Source organism: Barbus barbus (genome assembly GCF_936440315.1).
Source record: "Barbus barbus genome assembly, chromosome: 18".
NCBI lineage: Eukaryota > Metazoa > Chordata > Actinopteri > Cypriniformes > Cyprinidae > Barbus > Barbus barbus.
This window is the reverse complement of record NC_136746.1, coordinates 21178069-21199712: the sequence shown is the minus strand read 5'-3', so window position 1 is coordinate 21199712 and position 21644 is coordinate 21178069. Positions and strand designations below refer to the sequence as shown.

Genomic DNA, 21644 nt, shown 5'->3' with positions numbered 1-21644 from the left:
GACCCTGAGGATACAGGATCAACAATAGTACAGATCTTTGTAGATCCTAATAAAAAGAAGGTGAATAAGAAACTTGTATCAAGAATTTATTCCTGTTAAATGTCAACAAAAAAACATTCAACAATGTATGTGAAACAAAAATGGGAAAAGGAAGTCAATATAACTATAACAGAAGAAGAGTGGTTAACTATGTGGAGAACACATGGGGTGGGGTGGTGATGGCGCAGTGGATAAGACACATGCCTTTGGTGTGAGAGACCCGGGTTCGAATCCACTGTGAGACACCAATGTGTCCCTGAGCAAGACACTTAACCCCTAGTTGCTCCAGAGGCGTGCGACCTCTGACATATATAGCAATTGTAAGTCGCTTTGGATAAAAGCGTCAGCTAAATGAATAAATGTAAATGTAAATGTAACACAGATGAGCTAGAGGTGTGCGATATGACAATTTTTGATCGTGGACGATAAAAATGTCTCCAGTCTCCACGATCTGCTTTTGAAGAAATATCGTAGTATCGTGCTGCAGCGCACATTAGGTCAAATACAGTTCTGGCGCCACCGTCTCTATGTACTGTACAACACGACATACAGCAGTAGAGTTACTCTGACAGGACACTGCACTTATTTGCGATAGCAAAAGTGCATTATTTGTACACAAGCCTTGCTGGTTAAATGTTTCATTCGTGCGCTGGTCTGACGTGCGCTTTTTCTGAGTGCATACACCTGAAGCACGCGCACTAAAAAGCCTGTCTAACAGCGCCTGGTTAATCAACTAACTTATCTTTTGCGCTAATACTGTCAAAACACACAAGGTTTACATGCAGACTCAGTTGGTTATCTCTCAAATAAAAGTAAATAGTTAAGAGAGAAGCAGATGCGTGCCTGTATATTAGATGCATGCAGCTCTTAAAGGGACAGGACACTAAACGTGCTGTCGACTGTCATTAAAGGGATAGTTCACCCTAAAATTTAATTTCTGTCATTATTTACTCACTCACATGTTGTCCCAAACCTCTATTAATTTCTTGTGCTGAACCCAAAATAAGATATTTTGAAGAATGAGGGTAACCAAACAGTTGCTGGTCTACATTGACTTTGATAGCAGGAAAGAAAAATCCTATGGAAGTCACTGAGGACCAGCAACTGTTTGGTTTTCCACCTTCTTCAAAACAGCATTTATGTTCAGCAGAAGAAAGAAACTCATTCAGGTTTAAAACAACTTTTGAGTAAATGATGGTATAAAAATAAAACATTATGACAATTGACAGACAGATGACAGAATATTTAGTTTTGGGGGAACTATTCATTTAACGTTAACAAAACAACAAAACACAAAAGACAAAAATCACCCACTATTCTTGACTGAAAAACTTTAATACAGTTGCTTTAGGAATCAGTCTATGTAGTGTTTTATTGAATGCTCCTTGAATGCTCCTGCTAAATACACCTATTGTACCTGAAAATAAAGCACTGTTTGTTTTATTTGTATATTCACTTCACTGAATGTCACTTCACTATATTATGTGTATTTGTAATGTGTATCTTTGTTCTTATTTTTTTAATAAGAAAGATAAAATAATGACAAAGATTTTTTTATCTTTGCCCACTTTGGCCTAAATATCTGCCATGCATCTTTGTCTTTCTAGTTTGGTTGTAATGCTCAGACAACTTGTAAAACCGAAACAGTAAAACTAACATGACAAAGAATCGTGATAAAATCGTGAATTGTGATATTTCAGAAAAAAATCGTGATATGATATTTGTCCCATATCGCCCACCCCTATGAGCACAACTAATTCAGATTGATGGAGGGAATTTACTTGGAAGAATATAATAAGGTTTTTCATAACTCCATGAATAAAAAAAAGTTGGTGAATGCTGGAGAAAATGTGGAAATGTAATGGCTGACCATTTTCACATCTTTTGGGACTGTAATATTATTCGTACTTACTGGCAAGAGCTGAATAGAGAGATAAATGCAATAATGGGATTGAATCTTCAGTGTAATTTTAAAACAATGTACTTGGGAATTTCTTCTTCAAAAATAACAAAGAAGGATATATACCTCTTTAATATATTATTAGCAACCAGTAAGAAAGCCATTACAAGGAAATGGCTCAAAGAAGATCCCCCATCTGTATGTGAATGGCAGAAAATTGTAAATTATGTGTACAGTATGGAAGTGCTGACCCTTTCCTCAAGACAACAATCTACAAAAATTTCATCATGCTGGGGGAAATGGTTGAGAAGAAGAGAAAAGATTTAATCGGTTATCTATGTACGGTTTTTTATTTATTCTTCTCCTCTTGTCTCTCTCTGTTATGTCATTTTATATTAACCTGAATCATTTTTGACTCCTAATCAATAAACTGTGTCAGATATGTAACTCTTAACATAACCCTGTATGGCAAAATCTGATCGAAAGCTAAATACTCATGAATACACTACAAGTTGTATTTGGTGACCGTTTGTATGTATGTCTGTTATGTTTATAAGTTGCTCTTAGGAATGTGTTCTTTTGTGCTGTATTTGTTTGGGGGGAAAAAAATGGAGAAAAAAAATAAAGTAAAAAAAAACACTGATTAATTCATAATTGAAACGATGTGTTGAAATTAATTTAACTTTGAGTGCTACTTTACAAGGCTCAAATAATGTTCAATGCGTTTCCTGGGTAATACTGAAGCTAATGTTTCATTTCATAGAGAACAATGCTATTGATTCAATGCACTGAACAGAGCTGATGCCAGTCATAGAAATCTCCTTAAATGCTGAAAGGATGCTACGACAAAACTGAACTGATGAAGGACAGACACGGGTAATCATGCATGCTCAGTTTCTCTCTCTGTGCAAATCTACGGACCCTCTGTACAAATTACAGAGTCTTAAAGACGTAAAAAAAACAGCCAGTTGATGCAGAAAAATTAAATGGAAAAAAAAATGTGAACATTGCAATTGTGGCAGATCGGATCACCCGAGTCGGAACTTAAAAGAATAGTTCACTCAAAAAAGAAAAGTCTGTCATTATTTAGCTACTCACCCTCAAGTTGTTCCAAACTCGTTTTACTGAACACAAAAGGTGATATTTCGAGGAATGTCACCATCTATTTGCTCAACTAAATCTACTAATAAAACTTACATAGCTGGTCAGGATAGCGCAACTATCTTCATCCATAAATAAGCTATGATATCTGAGCTGTCAGGGTCTCACTGATCCATGTGTCCTTTCTCTTCAAAAGGGCAGCAAGTCACTTGCATGCAGAGTGACTATCGTGCCTTCTGGTAGAGAAAGATATGAAACAACCAGTACCTTCTTCTAGAATGACTATGCAACTTTAATGCAATAGAATACACTTTAAAGCTGTTGTCCAAGACACATACTAGGCACTACTAAAAGTTAAATACATGTGATATTATAACATTAAAAAATAACTGTTTCAATTTTAATATATTTTAAAAAGTAATTTGTTCCTGTGATGACAAAGCTGAATTTTCAACATGCATTACTCCAATCTTTCGTGTCACATGATCCTTAAGAAATTCTAATATACTTATTTAGTGCTCAAGAAACATTATTATTATTATTATTATTATTAATGAAAACAGTTGAGCTGCTTAATTTTTTTTGTGGAAATCCTTTCTTTGATAAACATAGTTACAAATAACAGCATGTGGGCTACTTAATGAAGTGTGAAATTTCTGCAACACAAAACAAACTGCAAACAATTTTCAAACAGCTTTCCCAAGGTTGAAAAACAAATAAGTCAGAAAGGCGTCTAGATTTACCTGTATCGTCGTCACGATTTGCCCAGGTGGGGATCTTGTCCAGTGGCACATAGTTTCCTCGATAATCTTTGCGCCTATCCTCAAGACCAAGACTGAGTAAGCGCTCTGTGCAAAAGAAGAAACAACACTGTCATAGTATACAGACAAGCGCATGTTTTGTGAAGCAAAGCTAATCAGTTTGAATCAGAGGGGTTCATAAAGGAACATCTGCGACTAGCTCTGTGCATCGTGTCAGAGTGGTACTCTTTGGTGTGGTAATTGTGGCAGCCATGTATGTGTGTGTGAGAAAGAAGTGACAAGCTAATGAGGGTACACTGTTCAGCATACAGCTGCAGGCCTAACATGGAACCAGACTGTGTGTGATACGTTTTATGTAATGTACATGAACAATAAAATTAAATAATTTACTAATATTTATGAGGCCATAATTTGAGGACTTGCATTCAAATAAAGGCACTGACAAGTTTAGACTGCAATAAATACTTTTGGTTTCTGATTACAATCTATACCCTGCTTTCTCTATTCATTCTCCATCCACAGGTTCATAACTTTCTTCCTAAGGTTTTAGTTTCACTTTTGTTTCTCGCCTTAATGTAACCTTTGTTGACACTAAATGACATACGACTTACAAACGTTTTATAGGAGTGAGGGTACAAAACCCATAATTCTACATTTAAAATAAATGACAATTAAAAATATATATATAGTAACAATAGGTTTTAATTTTGTTTCTTATTTTTTATCATAACCCAACACTTTTAGAAAATTGTTTAACTTTGTATTTTCACTTGTCTACATTTAACTATATTTGTGCTGACTAAATAAAACATGAAAATAAAATCAGAAATATACAAAGCAGAGGTACTAGGAGAAATTAATAACTCAAATGCAACATTTGGTATTTCTAGAAATTGGTGCAATAAAGTAAAGTTTATGGGTTCACATTACACTTATTATGCAGTTATTTTGTGCTAAAGTAAGAAGTTAAATTAAAATAAAATGTAACAATTTCTAAGAAGCTCCCATTGTTTTGGACAAAACAAAACTTTACCTTGATATTCTTGATACAAACCAGCTCCAAAGTGTCCTTGCCGACACTACTGATTTTTCATGCCGACTGCCCCTACATCTGCCTTTTCAACCATCTTTATTCATTTATTTTTGTTGAGTAACATTACTGTCAACCTAATGATTCACAGTCCTTTCAACAATCAATAATAAGTGAGTGATGTTTATGTCAAGAACAAGTGACAGTGCTTGCGCATTTCAAGTTATTATAAATAATCTTATTCTAATGATAAAGGTTTGAGTTAAAATATGATTATATCAAACAGGCTTGGACAGTATACCATCCTGTCCCTAGAACTCTAATACTTATATCTCCATGCATGATGTTCACCTCATTAAGTGTTTAATTAATACACCTTTTAATTTGTAATTTAACTGATGCATTTATGCAAACTGACTTACAGTGCACCTGTTACAGGTTCAGACTACATCACAGAGTCAGTTGCACAAGGTTTGTCGTCTTGATCAAGGGTGCAACATATTCATGCAAAGCAACATATTGGGGCTTTTATGTTATCATACGATTTTTCACTGACTGCACCAATCTAACACGTGCATATTCCAATATATTCACAAAACATTAAACACTAATGAATGCTTTTGATTTGCATTTAAACAGATTTTAACGCTGGACACATCAGGGCCTTGATCACAGCATCATGTACTGATGCTCTACCTGCATCTGAAAGTGTGCATCTGTCCATGCTGTTGATTCAAGAGGCAGAGAATCTATAAGAAGACATTTCTCCCGCCACGTGCGTGCCGTGACCCCAGGTTCAACCCGGTGGATGTCAAACCCCAGACTGACACTACCGTTATGAATTCTGTCTTTAAGCGGAAGAGACACGACCAGAGTCCAAAAGACCCTTACCTTTCTCCGCTCTCCACTCCTTTTTCTTTTTGCTCATGGTGCCGTGGTGTGAGGGCTTCTGGTAACTGGTTTTTGAGTTAAACAACCCCAGGCTCACAGTGATATGCGCGCTGAAACACAAGAGAAAGTGAAAGAGCTCCTATAGCGTGACTCCTCACCTGAGAAACTGTCAAATTGTAGTTGGTGGGGAGACTGTGCAGTGATGCAACCTACCTTAACGCTAACTTTGGAGGCTGCGTGGAAAATGGAGCGCGGCGATTGGTCGGCTCGAACGCGGAAGCGGTGTTAGGATTGGATGGTTTCATGCGGCAGTCCGATAAAACGCGCATACGCTTGACGTAGGCTAGGTTGAGCGTCAAAGCGTTGTAGGGTTGGTAGGGTAGCAACCGAGGAGGGGAGTGAGTGGAAAAAGCTTCAGAAGGCTGCAGCGCCGTGCGTGGTAGTGCGATGCGAGGATGGAGCACCTTTTTGATAAAGCTGTTTATTGATGTGCAACTTTACCGATGTGCTTTTTAAACAAAATACGGCGGATTTGTAATATACTGGAATAGGTAAATCTACAATAAAGTTACCTCCTGAGGCAACTTCTGCTTTAGCGTTTTGGTCAATGCCAAAATACTTTTTTTTTTTTTTTTTTTGCAAAAACACAAATATAATAAGGCAATGCAAGATCAGAATACGATCTTTGAGAACAGAGCACCAAACAAAATTAAGAAAAAATAAATACAAATAAAATACAAAAAAAAAACACAAAAGAAAAAGTAAAAAAAGAGAATGAATTACTTACTTACTTACTTACTTTTACTTTTGTCATTTAGCAGACGCTTTTGTCCAAAGCGACTTACAAATAAGAAAAAGTAACTAAAACTAAAAAGTTACAACTCTATAAATACTATCTACCCACATATTTAAGAAAATAAAGAAATTAAATAAAATTAACACATGCATATAACAACAACATTTCAATAATAAACATATCAATGAAAAAATTAAATAAAAAGCTACTACTATCCCTTGCCGGTGTCCCTGCCCGGTGGAGTCGCACGGTAGAGTCGATGGTCTTTACACTCTTTGGTCTTCACACTAAGAGGGCTTCACACGACGACTGCCGCGACCGCTGCCGCGGTATAATAACCTTTATTATACCAAACCAACAAATGATCATTTCAATTCAGCTGGACCCACTTTCCTGTTTATCAACTACAAATGGCCAAGCAAGTGCACACACTGACAAGATACACGATACAGTACGAGACCAAACGCGATACACGATAGGGTCTTCTAAAAGTTAAAATTTCTGCAATAAACTAAACAGTTTTCTTCCATTTTTACATTTTAGCAATCTTACCGATTTACAGTACATCCAAAATTCCTTTTGAAAAACAGAAAACAATGGCTTTGATTTAAGGCACTTACATTTATGAATATAAAATTTGCCCAAAATGAGAATACCAAAATACTAACTTGTGATAAAAATTACTGGAGCTTTTAAAATCCATGACTCCTCACATACTTGCATGAACTACAAAGGGTCAAAAGTTATTGCTTCCACTGAAGCACAAGGTGCAACATTCTTGTGTATCTAACTATATATTATTATTCAGCGATATTTACTCTATGTAACAATGGAAAAGATAGATCTGATTATATTGGTGATTTACTAAATGAACCTTTTTGTACAACAGGTTTGCTGTAAATGCCGTGTTTCAACCATGATAGATTGCATATGATTCTTTTATAACTATTAATTACTGCTTAAAATATACGCTATTTGGTTATTTGAGAGAAAATGTGGACATCTCAAAACTTTAATGTATTTATTTATTTTGTCATTCTTAGTATTTTCACTCTGTTCCAAAAAGACGTTATTTCATATTATCAGTAAATATTTCATTAAGAAAAAAGTTTATTTTACGAGACGTGATTTAAAGTGCAATGCATGGCAGAATCTGCAGGCTCCTGACTAGAGCACAGAATGTACAAAAAGCTCAATTATTGTGACATTTCAGTAAATCCGGCAAGAACTTAATAACATTTAGATTAGATATTATACAATGGCCAAAAACCTGAAAGTCCTGACAGGATTGTATGAAAAATTAAACCTGCAGAGGGCGTCAGGCACCGATTTAAATCAGAGAATAAAACAAAACAAAAATCTAATGAAAACACAGGAAAAATTGCCTGGCTATTAACAAATAAATACATCTGAAATAACACGCTCAGTTAACCAAATATGTATTTATAATATGAAAAATGTTAAGTAAACATGCAAGGGAGGGGCTTTTATTACATTTCTCATGATTTCCGGTTCCAGTGTTTCCCATGATGCCGTGCGCGTTAAGCAAATTCAAACAGTAGAAATGGAAGAGGAATCGAGGAGAGGAGAGTTTGACTGTGCAAACATGACTGTCATCAAACATAGCAACACCAACGAAACTTTTAACAACAGCTACAATAACACAATTATTCACACCGATCAGTCTAAGGTTTCATCTGATGGAGGAAAGGAATTGAACGTTTTGTGCCATGTCGATGATCCTGAATCCTCCACTAAATCTAAGGTGGAAAATTTGAGCTTGCTGGATAACAATGGTGAGTTTGAGAGAGACGGGGACACTTTAAACCCAGCAGAAGACAAAGAAAATAAAAATATCCTCACACATGCAAGAACAGACCATAGAGGTGACGGTCAAGATATAGGTACGTTGTGGTAAATGGTTAGAATTCCTGTATATTCGTCTCATTAAATAATAATTGATAAACAACGTGATTACAAATGAGAATAATAAAAATAAACTTAATATATATATATATATATATAGAGAGAGAGAGAGAGAGAGACATACAGTCACGAGTGGCATTTTAATGATTTTTAAAAAAAAATTATAAAACCTAGTTTTAATTCAGCATAATTATGCAATTTAATGTTTTACTTTTCATTTGGTGCTATATCTTTGTTCACTTATATTTCCATTCACTTACAACATGTTAGAACTTTTGGTCAGGGTTCATTTCATCTGGTTGAAACTGATGATTGTAGTATGTGTTTTTTATAGTTTGTATGCCCAAAGCATCAGGCAAAAAAAAAAAAAAAGATAAATAAAATTATTTAAATAACTCTTTTATTAAACCGTAAATAATTATTCGATCTAAACCCAAAAGAAAATTGGGTGTCACATCATTGACCTTTGTTTATCTAATTTAGTCTGTGCCTCAGGAAAAACTATGAAATTTTGGTTCCGCTTATTTTATTTTCATAATGTCATGTGAATGTCTTATTTATAGGTTGCCAGCAGATTGATCCTTTGGCCAATTCTTCTGGCAGTCGGAGAGATTGTGAATCTAGTGGAGTGTCTGCAAACCATGTTGATGATGAGGAAATATTCAGGAAAGCCAGAGAAGAAGGACGAGTGAATGTTGTCTTTCCCGGCCGTATCACCCAGGAGGGCTGCTGTAGATTTGTTTGTGAGCTTCTGAAGTGTGTCCTTTACCAGCGGCAGCAGATGCCTATGACATATGACCAAATGGTGTTCCTCCAGAAACAGCAGCATAATGCCACTCAGGTATTACAGAAGACCTGCTGTGTAGATCTACCTTGATTCATAATTCTAATAAAGTTTGACTTGATTTGTGCTTGCTTTCTCACAGACGGAGGACATGGTAAACCGACGGTCTGCAAAGACATCTGAGGTCTTGGACTGGCGTCGATGCCAGCGGACATTGCAGGAGCTAGATGAAGTGCTGGCCAACCTTGAAGTATTGTTCTCTCTTAGCCAAGTTCCTCGCGTGCTTTTCATGCTGGGTGGGTCTACCGTCCTTCCCACCGAGCTGTATGAGGTGAACATGGAAGCAGTGGCTGTGGGGGCTGGGGAAAACTGCTTAAGGACCTCAACCTGTCTAAGACAGCTTTTCCGCACGTTGTTTGTGGCTGACCTGTTGTCGGATGCCAAGTCTGTGCGCCTCATGACTACCACGGTCATGGCTCTGGGTCACCGGGATTGTGGCGTGACCGGGTTTAAGCCCAAAGTGGATTTTAAAGTTCCCACAAAAGTGAAAAGGCAAGTCATCTCTATATCCAGTGATTTGTCAATCATCGGGGAGCTACAAAAAAGTAAAAGAGATCTGGAGGACTATATATGGTTTCAAGCCCCTGTCACTGTGAAAGGTTTCTGTAAATGATGAGGGAATAAAGAGTAACAGATTTCAGGGAATGTTGAAATACAATTCATTCCATTCTCAGGGATCACAGCTGTATGATTGGCCAAAAAGTAAATGAGTTATTGTTTTTTATTATTATTCAGGAATTCTGTGTGAATTTTACTTTTTTTTTTTAAACCCTCAGATTATTTATGTCATGTTTACATTGTCATCTGCTAATCTATATATTTTACATTATTAATTTTTTACAGTATACAGTGATGGTTTTCTAATGTTTAATAATCTTGGCTGCTACTCACTCCAAGACCATTTGTAATCACTATTAATTAAAACCAACTGCTATATGGCAGCTTCTGGAAATTGATGCATGTACATGATTTTAATTTACTTAAAAAATTCATGCGTTTTAGGCTCTTTATGTCTGTCAGTATATTTCATGAAAATAATGAATTTTAACACTTCCATTTGGTGCTATATCTTTGTTCTCTTTGTTTTTATTTGGAATCCCATTCACTTACAAAAGAACATTCAATCTTGAGGTCAGAATTCATTAAATCTTGTTGAAAAGATGCAAACTGACAATTGTAGCATGTATATTGTTATGTACAATGAAACTAAATTTATTTTTAGCAAGCAGAAGTTAGTGGTTAGATTTTAACAGTACACAGTAAAAGTAATCAAATTTAACTTTCACTTTCACAAAAACAATTACAAAATTATATTGTACAGAACTTCTTCATATAACTTTGGTTCATTGAAAAACCACAACATTCCTTAATGTCGAACCTTGCATTTCCAACTGAATTAACTTCAGATTGTTAAATGCACTAATTACACTAAACAGAAATGATCATAGCAGTGCATTATTTTTTTTAATATACCGCTGTTATTTGTGATCTTTGCTCTCCACTTTCTCCACAAACTGAATGATGTCTTGAGCCATCAGCTGAGGTTCTTCAAAGGCAGCAAAGTGTCCCCCTCGAGGCATGTAGGTGAAAGAACGCACATCTGTAAACTGAGCCAGCCCAGGCCCTAGGGCAGTGGAGTAGCTCATAAGGAAAGGCAGCCAGGCCCGTGGGCACATACTCACTCGTCCTTAAAGTGAAAGAAGAAAACACTTTTTTAGCCATACAAATCAGGTTTCAAAGAACTACGCGGTATATGTTTTGTAGTACGAGTATGAGGTATGAGTATTCACATTGGGTCTCTATGAAGACTTTTTTGAACTTCCACTCTGTCCACCCTTGTCTTGAAATCTTTCTTCAGGTTCTCTTTGTAGAAGCGCATTGAGGGAATGATGGAACATGTGGTCCAGTAGATCATGACATTTGTAAGGAGGTCATCTAAACTGAACTTTCGGTGATGGAACAATTAGTGACAAAGCTACTTAATTCAAATTGAACTAAACCTTTACATTTTTAACCTTTATATTTTGCTAGCTACGCATCCAAATTCATTAATGGAACAATCAAAAATATGTAAGTTTCAATATTGATAAAATAAAATTCTAAATATTTCAAATGTTTCTAGAGCATCAGTCATGTGACACGGAACACTTGAGTAATGATGCTGAAAATTCAGCTTTGCCGTCAAAGGGATAAATTATATTTTTAAATAAATTCAAACAGAAAACATTTTAAAACTTATTTCGCAATTTTACTGAATTTACTGATATAAGCAAATGCAGCTTTGCTGAGTATAAGAGACTTCAAAGATGAAAAAAATATTGTACTGACTTTGGAAAAGTACAATATATTTATATTTGTGCAAAAATGACTACAACTGTATGAGATTAAGCTTTCTTCATCTCTATAAACCTCCGTCCTCCAAGTCTCTGTTTCCCAAGTCTGTCCAAGAGGAGAATTTCTCCAAGATATAGGCAGCCAACCCGACTGGTGAATCATTCAGTCCACAACCTGCAGGGGTGACAAAAATGCACAAAACATATTTTAAAGTTAAGTTTTCAATTAAGTGTTAATCTGACATTACCCAAAAGCATAGCATAATATGTGCCAAGTATTACCTGCTGTGTCTGGTTTTGTGGCTTGAATGTGTAAATAGCCAGTTTCTCTCAGCATATCAAATATATTCTTCTCCATGTAAGGATAGAGTCGTCTGACATCTTCTTTTGTGAAGCCCACCAGGAACGGCAGGTAGCGACCAATGACTAAGGAGAGGAGCTGTCCAAAGCTGTCTGTCCTGGCAATGACCATGTTCAAATGCAGACCACGAACGCACCTTATTTTAAAAAGAGCAAAAGTTAGCTTTTTAATTGACAATTAATGCTTTTATAAAAGGCACTCTATATTTAAAAAAAAACATATTACAGAAAAAGAGACAAACAACCTAGTGACAGACTCATGTCATTAAAAGGACAGTTATTAGGATAGTAAGGGGCGTGAAACTCTCACTCTGGCTTCATCTGGGCCATGTTGTTTGTAATGAAGGCTCCCCAGTCTCCTCCTTGCACGTAAAACTCAGTGAATCCCAGTCTTTCCATCAGCTTATGGAAGATGCGGGCAGCCTCCAAAGTGTTGAATCCTTTATGAAATAATGAAAAGAACAGAAGGTCTGTTCTCCATTACCCATCTACTTGCAAGTTTAGATTGTATATTATTCATATGCCATCATGCTTTGTGTTTGTCTGTGCAAAGTTATCCAGGTCTTTGTCTAGTAGAACTAGCCATAATTTCCATAAAACTTAAAAGGCTCACCTTTTTTATGTGGTGCTTCTGAGTAGCCGTAGCCTGGAATGGATGGGCAGATTACCTCAAAGACCACATCTGAATCAGTCTTAGTGAGCAATGGAATGATCTTGTAAAACTCGTAGAAGGAACCAGGCCAGCCATGAACCATCATGAGAGGGAGAACTGTCTGTTCAGCCTTCAGGACAAAATGCACATCTATTCCTAAGAAGCAGTACAGGCTTTCACTAAAATGAACAGTGTGTAATAAACATAATCACATTTTATGAATGCAAGATGTGGGACTTGAAGCACAAAATTAAAATTACATGCTTTGTTTCTACATGTTTATCAAGTGCGGTAAATTATCACCTTTGAAAGTGTTAGGTGCTTACCTTCAATTTTGGTTTTGAAGTGAGGATACTGGTTAATCACCTTCACCTGCTTTTCCCAGTCAAACTGGTGCCTCCAATGAGAGACCAACCGTCTAAGATAGTTAGAGTTGAATCCATAATTAAAGCGTCTATCATCCAATGGATCCGTGAAACGTGTTTGATCAATGCGTCTGTGTAGATCCTAAAGAAAACAGCGGGGGATAATGATGCCATTTAAATATATAGTGGTTGAGTGAACGTATATTTAACACACATGAAAGTGGAAGGGAGTGATTTTGTGGGGATTTATGTGAAAACCTCTTATTTGATTCTAAAATTGCTGATTGCCACACCATTCTTCAGTCAAAAGATGCTGACTCGCATTACACACTGAAATAAAACATTATTACTGTTTAGGTTGTACACCCACCTCTATCTCTTCCACCGAGGTCGTCACTACAAATCTGTGAATGGTTTTGTCCTCAGTTAAAGGCTTCTCTCCAGCTGCCCACAGCCATCCCCCACAGGTATGGTTTTGGGGCCTTGCCTCCATGCCAAGTAGCACAAAACAGCTCCAACCCCAGCAGAAGAGAGTGCTAGGAGCTGTAGTTTAGACCGATCAAGGTTACCAAGGGTCTCTCTGAAAGTGAAAAAAGTTAGTTGATAACAAACGACACAAACTTATGGATAGGGAACAGATTTTAAAAACTGGTCATCGTACAGTAAATGATTGAGAATCTCACACTACCAGACTTTCAAGTTGTTCGAACACAACAAATTCATGCAGAAATATGTGCCTAGTTTCTAGGAGACACACGACAAATGAAAACACCAGGATTAGGCCATAGTTCAATTAGGATATTTAAGTATTTTTTTATGAACATGCCTTAGAAAAAACATTACTGGTGTGCATCTTGAGACAAAACAAAAGCACTGATATATTTTAAAATCAGTCAGTGCAAGTTTCTTTCAGTTGAAATGGCTCAGATTTACATTTTAGTCTGGGACTAGATTTAAGCAAAGTCTGGGAAACTGGGGGACTATGTAATAAATTGGCTAAAATTGATGCCTGTGCCCATCATACTCTACAAGGTTTTGTTTGAAATCAGTCAACCTCAACTGCCCAAAATCATAAGAATGGCTTTATTACTAAGCAAATAAACATGTTTTTTTTAGTTAGTTAAAAAAGGGTTTTTCTTATTCAGCCTCATCCACCCTCTTCCCACCATGCACTGTTATTGTTGCATTGTTTGACCATTTGTCAGGTTTCTTTACATTGCTGTTGTTGATTTTGTCATCACATTACACAAGGTGTCGTCTTGTGATGCCAGGATGAGTTTCTCAAATAAAATGATATTTTAAGGTATTTCATGACTGTTGAGTCTTGATTCTACATGTCGTTTAAAATAAACACGTTGATCTTTATGGCGTGTACATTTTTTTCAGACAAAACTTGAGACAATGCAAATTATACTGGCTGATTTACAGCTATGCAACTAGTGTAAATAATTTTTATTGACTAAAGTCACTATGACTAAGTGAATGAATGCGCAACAAAAAATAAATGCATGCAATCAAGACAAACAATGACGAATGTGGTGAACTTGCAGGAAACTGGTGAAGTACATGTAGTGACCTCGAAATGATTAGGCAAACTGCAGTACCCCAACGGAAGTGGTTTAACCGCACTTTAAACAGTAAGAGAGGCTGCACCGGCAGTTCTAAACTCTAATCTACACAATTTTTATTCACTTGACGTATTCAATTGTCTGCATAATAGAGTCTTCAAAGGCCATCGTATGTTAAGCAGCTTTGTCTTTTTTAGACAAAGCTGTGCTGAACAGTTTACAATCAATTCTTATGTAACGTTCAAAGTGCAAATACGGTCAAGATGCGAAGGTGGTGTTCCCAAACGTATTTACTTACTAGCAAAAGCCAAAACCCCACCCCTTGGCCGATTTTATTGGTCGATTCAGTCACGATTAACAGTAAGAGTGTAACTTTAGTGCTGTTATGTATCATTATGTTTTATCAATGCTGTTCTCTAAGGTTAATGTTATGGTTTAGGATAACGTTAAGGGTTAGTATTGGTTTCAGTGTTGTGTACTAGGCATGCAGCTCTTTGATTGACATGACCAATGAAATCTTTTGAATCGGCTGCGGGGCAGGTTTGAGGACTATTTTAATTTTTATGAACTCCTGTTCTTCTTCATTTATCTTTCACTAATTTGCAGTTAGTCTGAATTGCTCGTGTCATGCTTCCAGCAACATGTTTATAATGTTGCAGTTTTGTATTTTGTAATAGGCCTATATATCAGTTTGTGAATCCACAAATGACTCTCTTTGACTGTAGTTACTGTCATTTCCAAATCAGTGGGTGAGATGATAATACATTATTACATTCACCATAGTTTGCAGCTGGGCAGCGTGTCTCCATAGTTTGCAGCTGGGCAGTGTGTCTCCAGAAGCAGGGTTGAAGCCCCTGGGGGCTCCAGAAGCAAGTTCGGGCAACTTATTAACAATTGACTAAATTGACGCAAATCTATTTAATCTTTAAGTCTATGCTAAATCCTGCAGCCAGCTGCAACAAAGCCCTTTTAAAATCCTTAGTGATTATACCTGTACCATTACAGCTGCAGTAAACAGTTTCTTTACTTAAGAGGGTTTGTTGCAACCCTACAGTGGTTTTAAATAATGATGTAAACGTCTGTCTGGTTTCAAGACCACTTGTTGTAAAATAATCATAGAAAATCCAAGGAAGGAAACTGAAGGGTCACTCCCCGTTTCTTACTTTCTGCAAATAGCAGTGATTAGTTTAGTGGTGAGAATCAATCATTGGGCTGCTTCAGACATTGATTAAACATATCGATCATTAAGAGTTGAGACAAAAGATTTAACATATGTGAATAAAAACAGCATTATCAGTGCCACGATATACAGTATATATATATTTAAGAATCATAGTACAATTCTAGAGAAACTGTAATTAGGTTACAGGACTACCATCTGGTAATTGGAAGTGCTTAAAAAATATTCCAGGCCACTGACTTACGGTATCATCACTGTGACTTTGCATGAGGTTAAACCCTGCTTACTCAGTAAGTTAAAATATCTTGCAAAGGCCTGATTCTGTATGAATGAGCAATTTCTTTAAGAATTGCAGTGAATGAAACCATAATAAACCATTAGGCTTTCTCTCAAAGGCAAAATTGGCACCACTTTAATTTTGCTCAGCAGTTTTGGATTTTGTTTTATATAGACAACAACAGACATTCATGCTTTACACCTGCTTTTGTTGAGATCACAATAGCAGAGACAGATTTATAAAACCATAAGCCATAAAGACCTGCATGTCTTAAGCTGCTTATACAAATGGGGTCAACAGAAAATAATTTGTCAATACAAAAATAAAGAAAGAGGGATTTATAAAAATTCAGACACAGTGGCTGAAGCAGACGGCCTAGTTTGAATTGTAAAGACTGGTAATTCAATTTGGCTTAGTATCAATTATCTTAAACATATATTCTTTATAAAATTACAAGTTAAGATTTTTTCTCAAATATTTCCAGGAGCACACATATAAATAAATAAAACAAAACAAATAAATAAATACAATATACAATATTAATAGGCAACGTTCAGTAATTTAATCGCATTATTTTTCTTCAACAAATATCAACCAACTAAAAAAAACAGTATAACAAAAAAGCTTTTTTTAAGCTTTATCTTTGTGAATACATTTAGCAATTATTCCACATGAAGAGCCCAAATTACATTCTGATATTTAAACAAACATTTCAATCCATAACATCCTTCATAAGGTCCATAGCCTAAGGATGAAATTATCCGCAAAACGATGTCACTTAATTTTAGTTTGTAAAGAGGAAGAATAAAAAGAATGTTCCAATACAGTGTTTACCTTAAAAGTGCTGTAATTGAAATAAAAAAAAGACAAAACAATGAATTTTTCCACAAAAAACAAAACAAAACAAAAACATTGCCTCTCCCTGAAACTGTGATTGGTGGAGGCACGACGCCCCGCCCCTAAACGCAGAGCTACAGAGAGTGACGTTTGTTTATATAATCTCGGAGAGCAGATTTGGTTACAGTTTGTCGACATAACAAGGAAGAATCAAGACAGGGCGAGTCGATTAATCCGGTTCGAGCATGTATTTTAAGATGATTGTGCCGTTTTTGGCCGTGATTTTGGCCGTGGCGAGCGCTGGGATGACTGGAGCCCCAATAGATGCAGATATGAACGAGGAAGGGGTTCAGAATGCGTTACAGTTCGCAGTGGCCAGCTACAACAGACAAAGCAATGATGCGTTTGTACGGCAGGTTTCAGAGGTCATCAAGGTCCAAAAACAAGTAGGTACTTTACACGTTTATGCGGTTTGTCATCGTTTAAACTGGGAGCGTCACTGAATCACTTCTAGTCATACAGTTCCTCCTACAGCGCTGTCATGGTGACCGGGCCGGAATAATGATCGTCATCAAACCTGATTTTATTGTCACAACGGACCTGTTTAGTGCAAGACGGGTTGTAATAAGTATTTCTTGCAGTCAAAGAGGTGTATTTTTTTATGTGTATTAGTTTGAATATTTTATTTCTTAAAAGTACGTTATTTTAAGTATTTTTGTCCAGTAGCCAAGTAGTGACTAGTGTCTTTTTCAATGTAACCCCATATGCCATCATGTTATAATGACTCGCAAACTAATTAGATGCTAGTCTGTATTGGAGTTAGTATCTAATCTGTCTCTGATGAGTAGTTACTGGAGAAACCGATAAAGTTTCAAGGAATAATGTACATTTTTAACATGAATGTAAAGATTTGTTTAGAAAAACTGTATGAAATCTCAGAACCATGACAATTGTTCCCAGTTTTACAAAGAGAACAACAGAACTGTTTGCCTTAACATAAAAACTATTTATATTTTATGCTACATAAGGAATAATTATATAAGGTAAGAGAGTAAAGGATTATTCAAATGCTATTTGTTAGACGTTTTTTCTTTCTTTTTCCTTTTTTGGTGAAAATGACAAAAATAATGTAGCATAAATAACTTATTACTAATTAAATAAAATGCCGCCTTTGTTCACATAATGATATGTGTATGTATTCTGAAAGGTCCTCCTTTTAAGCATCAGTTGATGTTGGTTGCCTGTGTGACACATACATCAGGCTTGACCCAACTATGTCTGAACATGTTTCTGGTCGACACTCTAGGTTGTCTCTGGCCTGAAATACATCTTCACTGTGAACATGGGCAGAACCAACTGCAGAAAGGGTGGAGTTGAGACCCTGTGTGCCGTTCATGAGGATCCCAATTTTGCACAGGTAAGAGACACTGTGACACACTAATTTACAGTATTTGTATTTCTTGATTTCCATGTTAAAAGAGACTGACCCTTTTTTATCTTTTCCTACAAGGTCACTCAGTGCAAAATAACGGTCTGGAGCCAGCCATGGTTAAACTCCATTAAAGTCCTAGAGAACACTTGCCTGTAGAGCTAGTGCAGTTTGGGGCTTTTTAACATTCATGCAGCAATAAAATTAACTTGCTATTGGTAATAATGGTGACCTTTTAAGTCTTTACTCTTGATAAAATATACATTTTATTTGTCCTGAAAACCTGCCAACAACAGATCATGAAAAAAGATGCTTCATTAACACATAATCATGTAATCTTATTAGACTCCATTGCTCTGAAAAAGCTACAATTTGTAGGAATTTCTAAATGATAAAACGCATGTTTCTATATTAGTTCTTCCTTTACTATTAAAACTTGGTTGAACACAATATGTCTGTGTGCTGTGTTTATTTGGTTCAATTAATTATAGAAGTCATAATTCTATAATGTGTTACTGTAGACCTGTGTATTATTTCATGTATTTACATGAATATAAAGAAAACAAGTAAAATTTATGTTATAACAACAGTTTAAAAAGAGCTACCAGAACTGATATATTTGTGAGTTTACATTCAGATTTCATAAATTATTAAATATTATCAGTAATGTTGCATTCACACTTTTACTCTGTGCATGAAATAAACCTCTGGAAAGTTGCTGCATTAATACAATCATGTTATAAGTGTTATAATAACTATACTTTTGCCATCATGTTTTGATTGCCACAACTGCTGTAGTTGGAATAATAGTTGTTATCTATGGATTTAAAAAAAAAAATGCAATTTTTAAGATTTTTTCTAAGGTATTTTTGTTTGTTTTATGTGGGTTCTTCTCATAGACTGTAAAGGGTCTGCTTGTAGCGCCCTCTATTGGTGAAAATAAACGCTGTACGATTGCTCTGCTAACCAGATGGCTACTGGGCTATGTTGGCTTTTTGCAGTGTATTTGGGGGGTGTTTTGAACGTGTAAAACGGGGAGATTTCCGAAAACATCTCGAGTGGGGAATCGCAGGACGTCAAAACGGGTTGTCCCGGGAAAAATGGACGTCTGGTAACCCATAGGTTAAATATTATCCTACGGATTTCCCCAACTTCCGTCTTCTAAATCTGGTCTGGAAAAGACGTATTTGATCTCTTTCTGACAAAATACATTCACTCTACAGATTTTACAGACTGATTTCATTTTCAAACATGAAAATTTTACATTCAGATGAGTTAAAACTAGCGGAGACAACTTTATATGCACATCTGCCTAAATCCATAAAGGTGAGTAACTTAGTCTGCGTCTGTTTCACGTCGAAGGAATCGTGTAGAGCTTGTTATGCTTTTACAGTCGCACTGAATCAAATGCCTGATGGTTTTTAGGTGTATGGATTTGTTTTCGCTATGAACAGAGGGAAACCACACACTTTAGAGGTATTGGTGGATACGTGGCCAGATTTTACCACTATCATTGTTCGACCAGATCCAAATGTGAGAAATATTGTTCTTTATTAACTATTTAAAACTTTGTCCAAGTAAACCACTGTTATGTCAATATCACTAATGTCTAAAATCGTTAGAATAATCGAGCAAAGGACTTTATGAAGAAGGTGACTCTATACAGTACTGATGAAGAAGTCCTGAGAAGAATGCTTGCTGTGGAAGATGCAGTTGACTGGAGCACATACTTCCTAATAGGAGGTATGACTATTATATATTATTAATATGAATTATGGTTATTTGAATAAATTCTGGTTATTTTTAAACTTTAGGATGTGATCTACGCCATTCACCAATACTGAAGGAAGCTGCTGTTTCTTGGGGTGTCAGTATTAAAAGGTTGTCCTTGGTGCACCTTATGACATTAACTGAGCCCAGTCATTTACCTGAGCTGATTACCAGGTAAGATGGTAAGCTTTTTGAATAAGTGATAAAAATATCAGTTTGTATTTGTACAATATGATATATTTAAATAAAAGCTTAAACTTTCCTTTATATCTTTGCTTCCTTCCTCAGTGACCTTGAGTCCAGATTGTCTGTCCTCAATGAATCGCATGCCAATGTAGTTAATAAGACTTGGAAATTTGGTGGGGATGACAAAGGTTACAGGAACATTCTGAATCTCATTAGACATTTCCCCACATGCTGCATTACAGATGAGAACAATCAGCCTGTGTCCTGGGTGCTGTTGTATGATTACTGTGCCATGGGGATGTTGTACACTCAGCCAGAGCATCGTGGCAAGGGCTATGCCAAAGCCCTGGTAACCACAATGGCAAAGAGGCTCCATTCTCAGGGCTATCCTGTGTACTGTTTCATTGAAGAATGCAATCCACTTTCCTACAAACTTTTTAAAAGCCTGGGTTTTACAGAGGACCCCTCTTATAGGGCTGTCTGGTATGAATTTATTTGTTAGCGTGAATACTCTTGTATTCACTCTCACTACTCCTATTTTATAGAAAGAAAAACGTCTTGGACATCATCATGAAATCAGATTTGACTGTTCTAATTTTTTTACGGAATACAGAATGTTTAAAGCAATTATTTCTTTTTTTAAATTTATGTTCCCTTGGAATCTTTAATCAAAAGCATTAACTTCCTCTTTCCTTCTCAATCACGTCACGTGTGCATCATCACGAGGGTTGGACAATAAGCCCTCAATCGATTCCTGATGGGCAACATTTTTTCTTGTTTGAGCAGTTTCACTTAGGTATACATCACAATAGAGAGTAAAGACGATTGCAATTAATGTTTCACACTCACTATGTGATTATTTCGTTTTTGGCAATTCATATAAAAAGTTGTATTTTTGAAACATTTTTAATAAATTTTAGTTGAAAACTATACTTTCACTTAAAATGTTGTATGAATGAAGGTCAAAATATTTACATGATAGCCATAAGAAGGTAATATTTCAATGCTGTGAAATAAATCTCAAGACACTACTATCATGCTTGCAGAGAAATACAAAATGTTGCCAAACATATCATAATTTTACAGGAAACAGTTTCTTTGTAAGGAGAGATTTTCTTTGCTGTAGGGCTACTTCAGTACTTCAATAATATTTGTGTGTGTTCTGTGTATATTATATATATATATATATATATATATATATATATATAAAAATACACACACACATAAAGTATATATATTTTGAAAATATTTACATGTGTTTACATGTCTATATTTATATTCATATAATTTATAAATAAATGCATATATATATATATATATAATTTTTCCTGAAATATGTACATGCATGTGTGTGTATTTATTTATACATAATAAATATACACAGTACACATACATATAT

At 35.9% G+C, this 21644-nt stretch overlaps 4 protein-coding genes and 1 pseudogene across 7 annotated transcripts in view; 3 read left to right on the top strand and 2 right to left on the bottom strand.

Annotated features, from left to right (window-relative positions):
* Positions 1 to 5953, bottom strand: part of macrod2 (mono-ADP ribosylhydrolase 2) — a 532294-nt gene extending 526341 nt beyond the window's left edge. Inside the window, exons 1-3 of one of the 2 annotated variants that reach the window (XM_079440480.1) lie at positions 5936 to 5953; positions 5723 to 5832; positions 3784 to 3888 (exon numbers count right to left, since the gene is read on the bottom strand). In XM_079440480.1, coding sequence (XP_079296606.1) covers positions 3784 to 3888; positions 5723 to 5759 — 142 coding nt within the window. In that variant the 5' untranslated portion in view covers positions 5760 to 5832; positions 5936 to 5953. Of the gene's footprint in view, positions 1 to 3037; positions 3263 to 3783; positions 3889 to 5722; positions 5833 to 5935 lie in introns of those variants that run through there. The other variant, XM_079440481.1, reaches the window with a different exon arrangement.
* Positions 5954 to 8052: 2099 nt separating this feature from the next.
* mad2l1bp (MAD2L1 binding protein) lies at positions 8053 to 10460 on the top strand. 2 transcript variants are annotated; one of them, XM_079440203.1, is made up of 3 exons: positions 8053 to 8422; positions 9008 to 9285; positions 9371 to 10452. In XM_079440203.1, the coding sequence occupies exons 1-3, from the start codon at positions 8083 to 8085 to the stop codon at positions 9899 to 9901; spliced, it is 1149 nt and encodes a 382-aa protein (XP_079296329.1). In that variant the 5' UTR covers positions 8053 to 8082; the 3' UTR covers positions 9902 to 10452. The 2 variants fall into 2 exon arrangements, with proteins under 2 accessions (XP_079296329.1, XP_079296330.1); XM_079440204.1 differs by having other exon boundaries at positions 8061 to 8314; positions 9371 to 10460.
* A 306-nt stretch (positions 10461 to 10766) lies between these two features.
* LOC306884198 (epoxide hydrolase 1-like) lies at positions 10767 to 14734 on the bottom strand (annotated as a pseudogene). The gene is made up of 9 exons: positions 14691 to 14734; positions 13369 to 13578; positions 12960 to 13140; positions 12595 to 12789; positions 12292 to 12421; positions 11904 to 12118; positions 11698 to 11796; positions 11079 to 11247; positions 10767 to 10975 (listed from the first exon to the last, which is right to left on the bottom strand). The product of its transcript is annotated as an epoxide hydrolase 1-like (transcript).
* A 2244-nt stretch (positions 14735 to 16978) lies between these two features.
* cst3 (cystatin C (amyloid angiopathy and cerebral hemorrhage)) lies at positions 16979 to 18739 on the top strand. The gene is made up of 3 exons (XM_079440209.1): positions 16979 to 17306; positions 18167 to 18277; positions 18371 to 18739. Exons 1-3 carry the CDS (start codon positions 17106 to 17108, stop codon positions 18446 to 18448), a joined length of 390 nt encoding a protein of 129 aa, XP_079296335.1. The 5' UTR covers positions 16979 to 17105; the 3' UTR covers positions 18449 to 18739.
* A 485-nt stretch (positions 18740 to 19224) lies between these two features.
* Positions 19225 to 21186, top strand: LOC306884390 (glycine N-acyltransferase-like protein 3). The gene is made up of 5 exons (XM_079440206.1): positions 19225 to 19615; positions 19715 to 19822; positions 19912 to 20032; positions 20104 to 20233; positions 20348 to 21186. The coding sequence occupies exons 1-5, from the start codon at positions 19541 to 19543 to the stop codon at positions 20745 to 20747; spliced, it is 834 nt and encodes a 277-aa protein (XP_079296332.1). The 5' UTR covers positions 19225 to 19540; the 3' UTR covers positions 20748 to 21186.
* Positions 21187 to 21644: the final 458 nt, after the last annotated feature.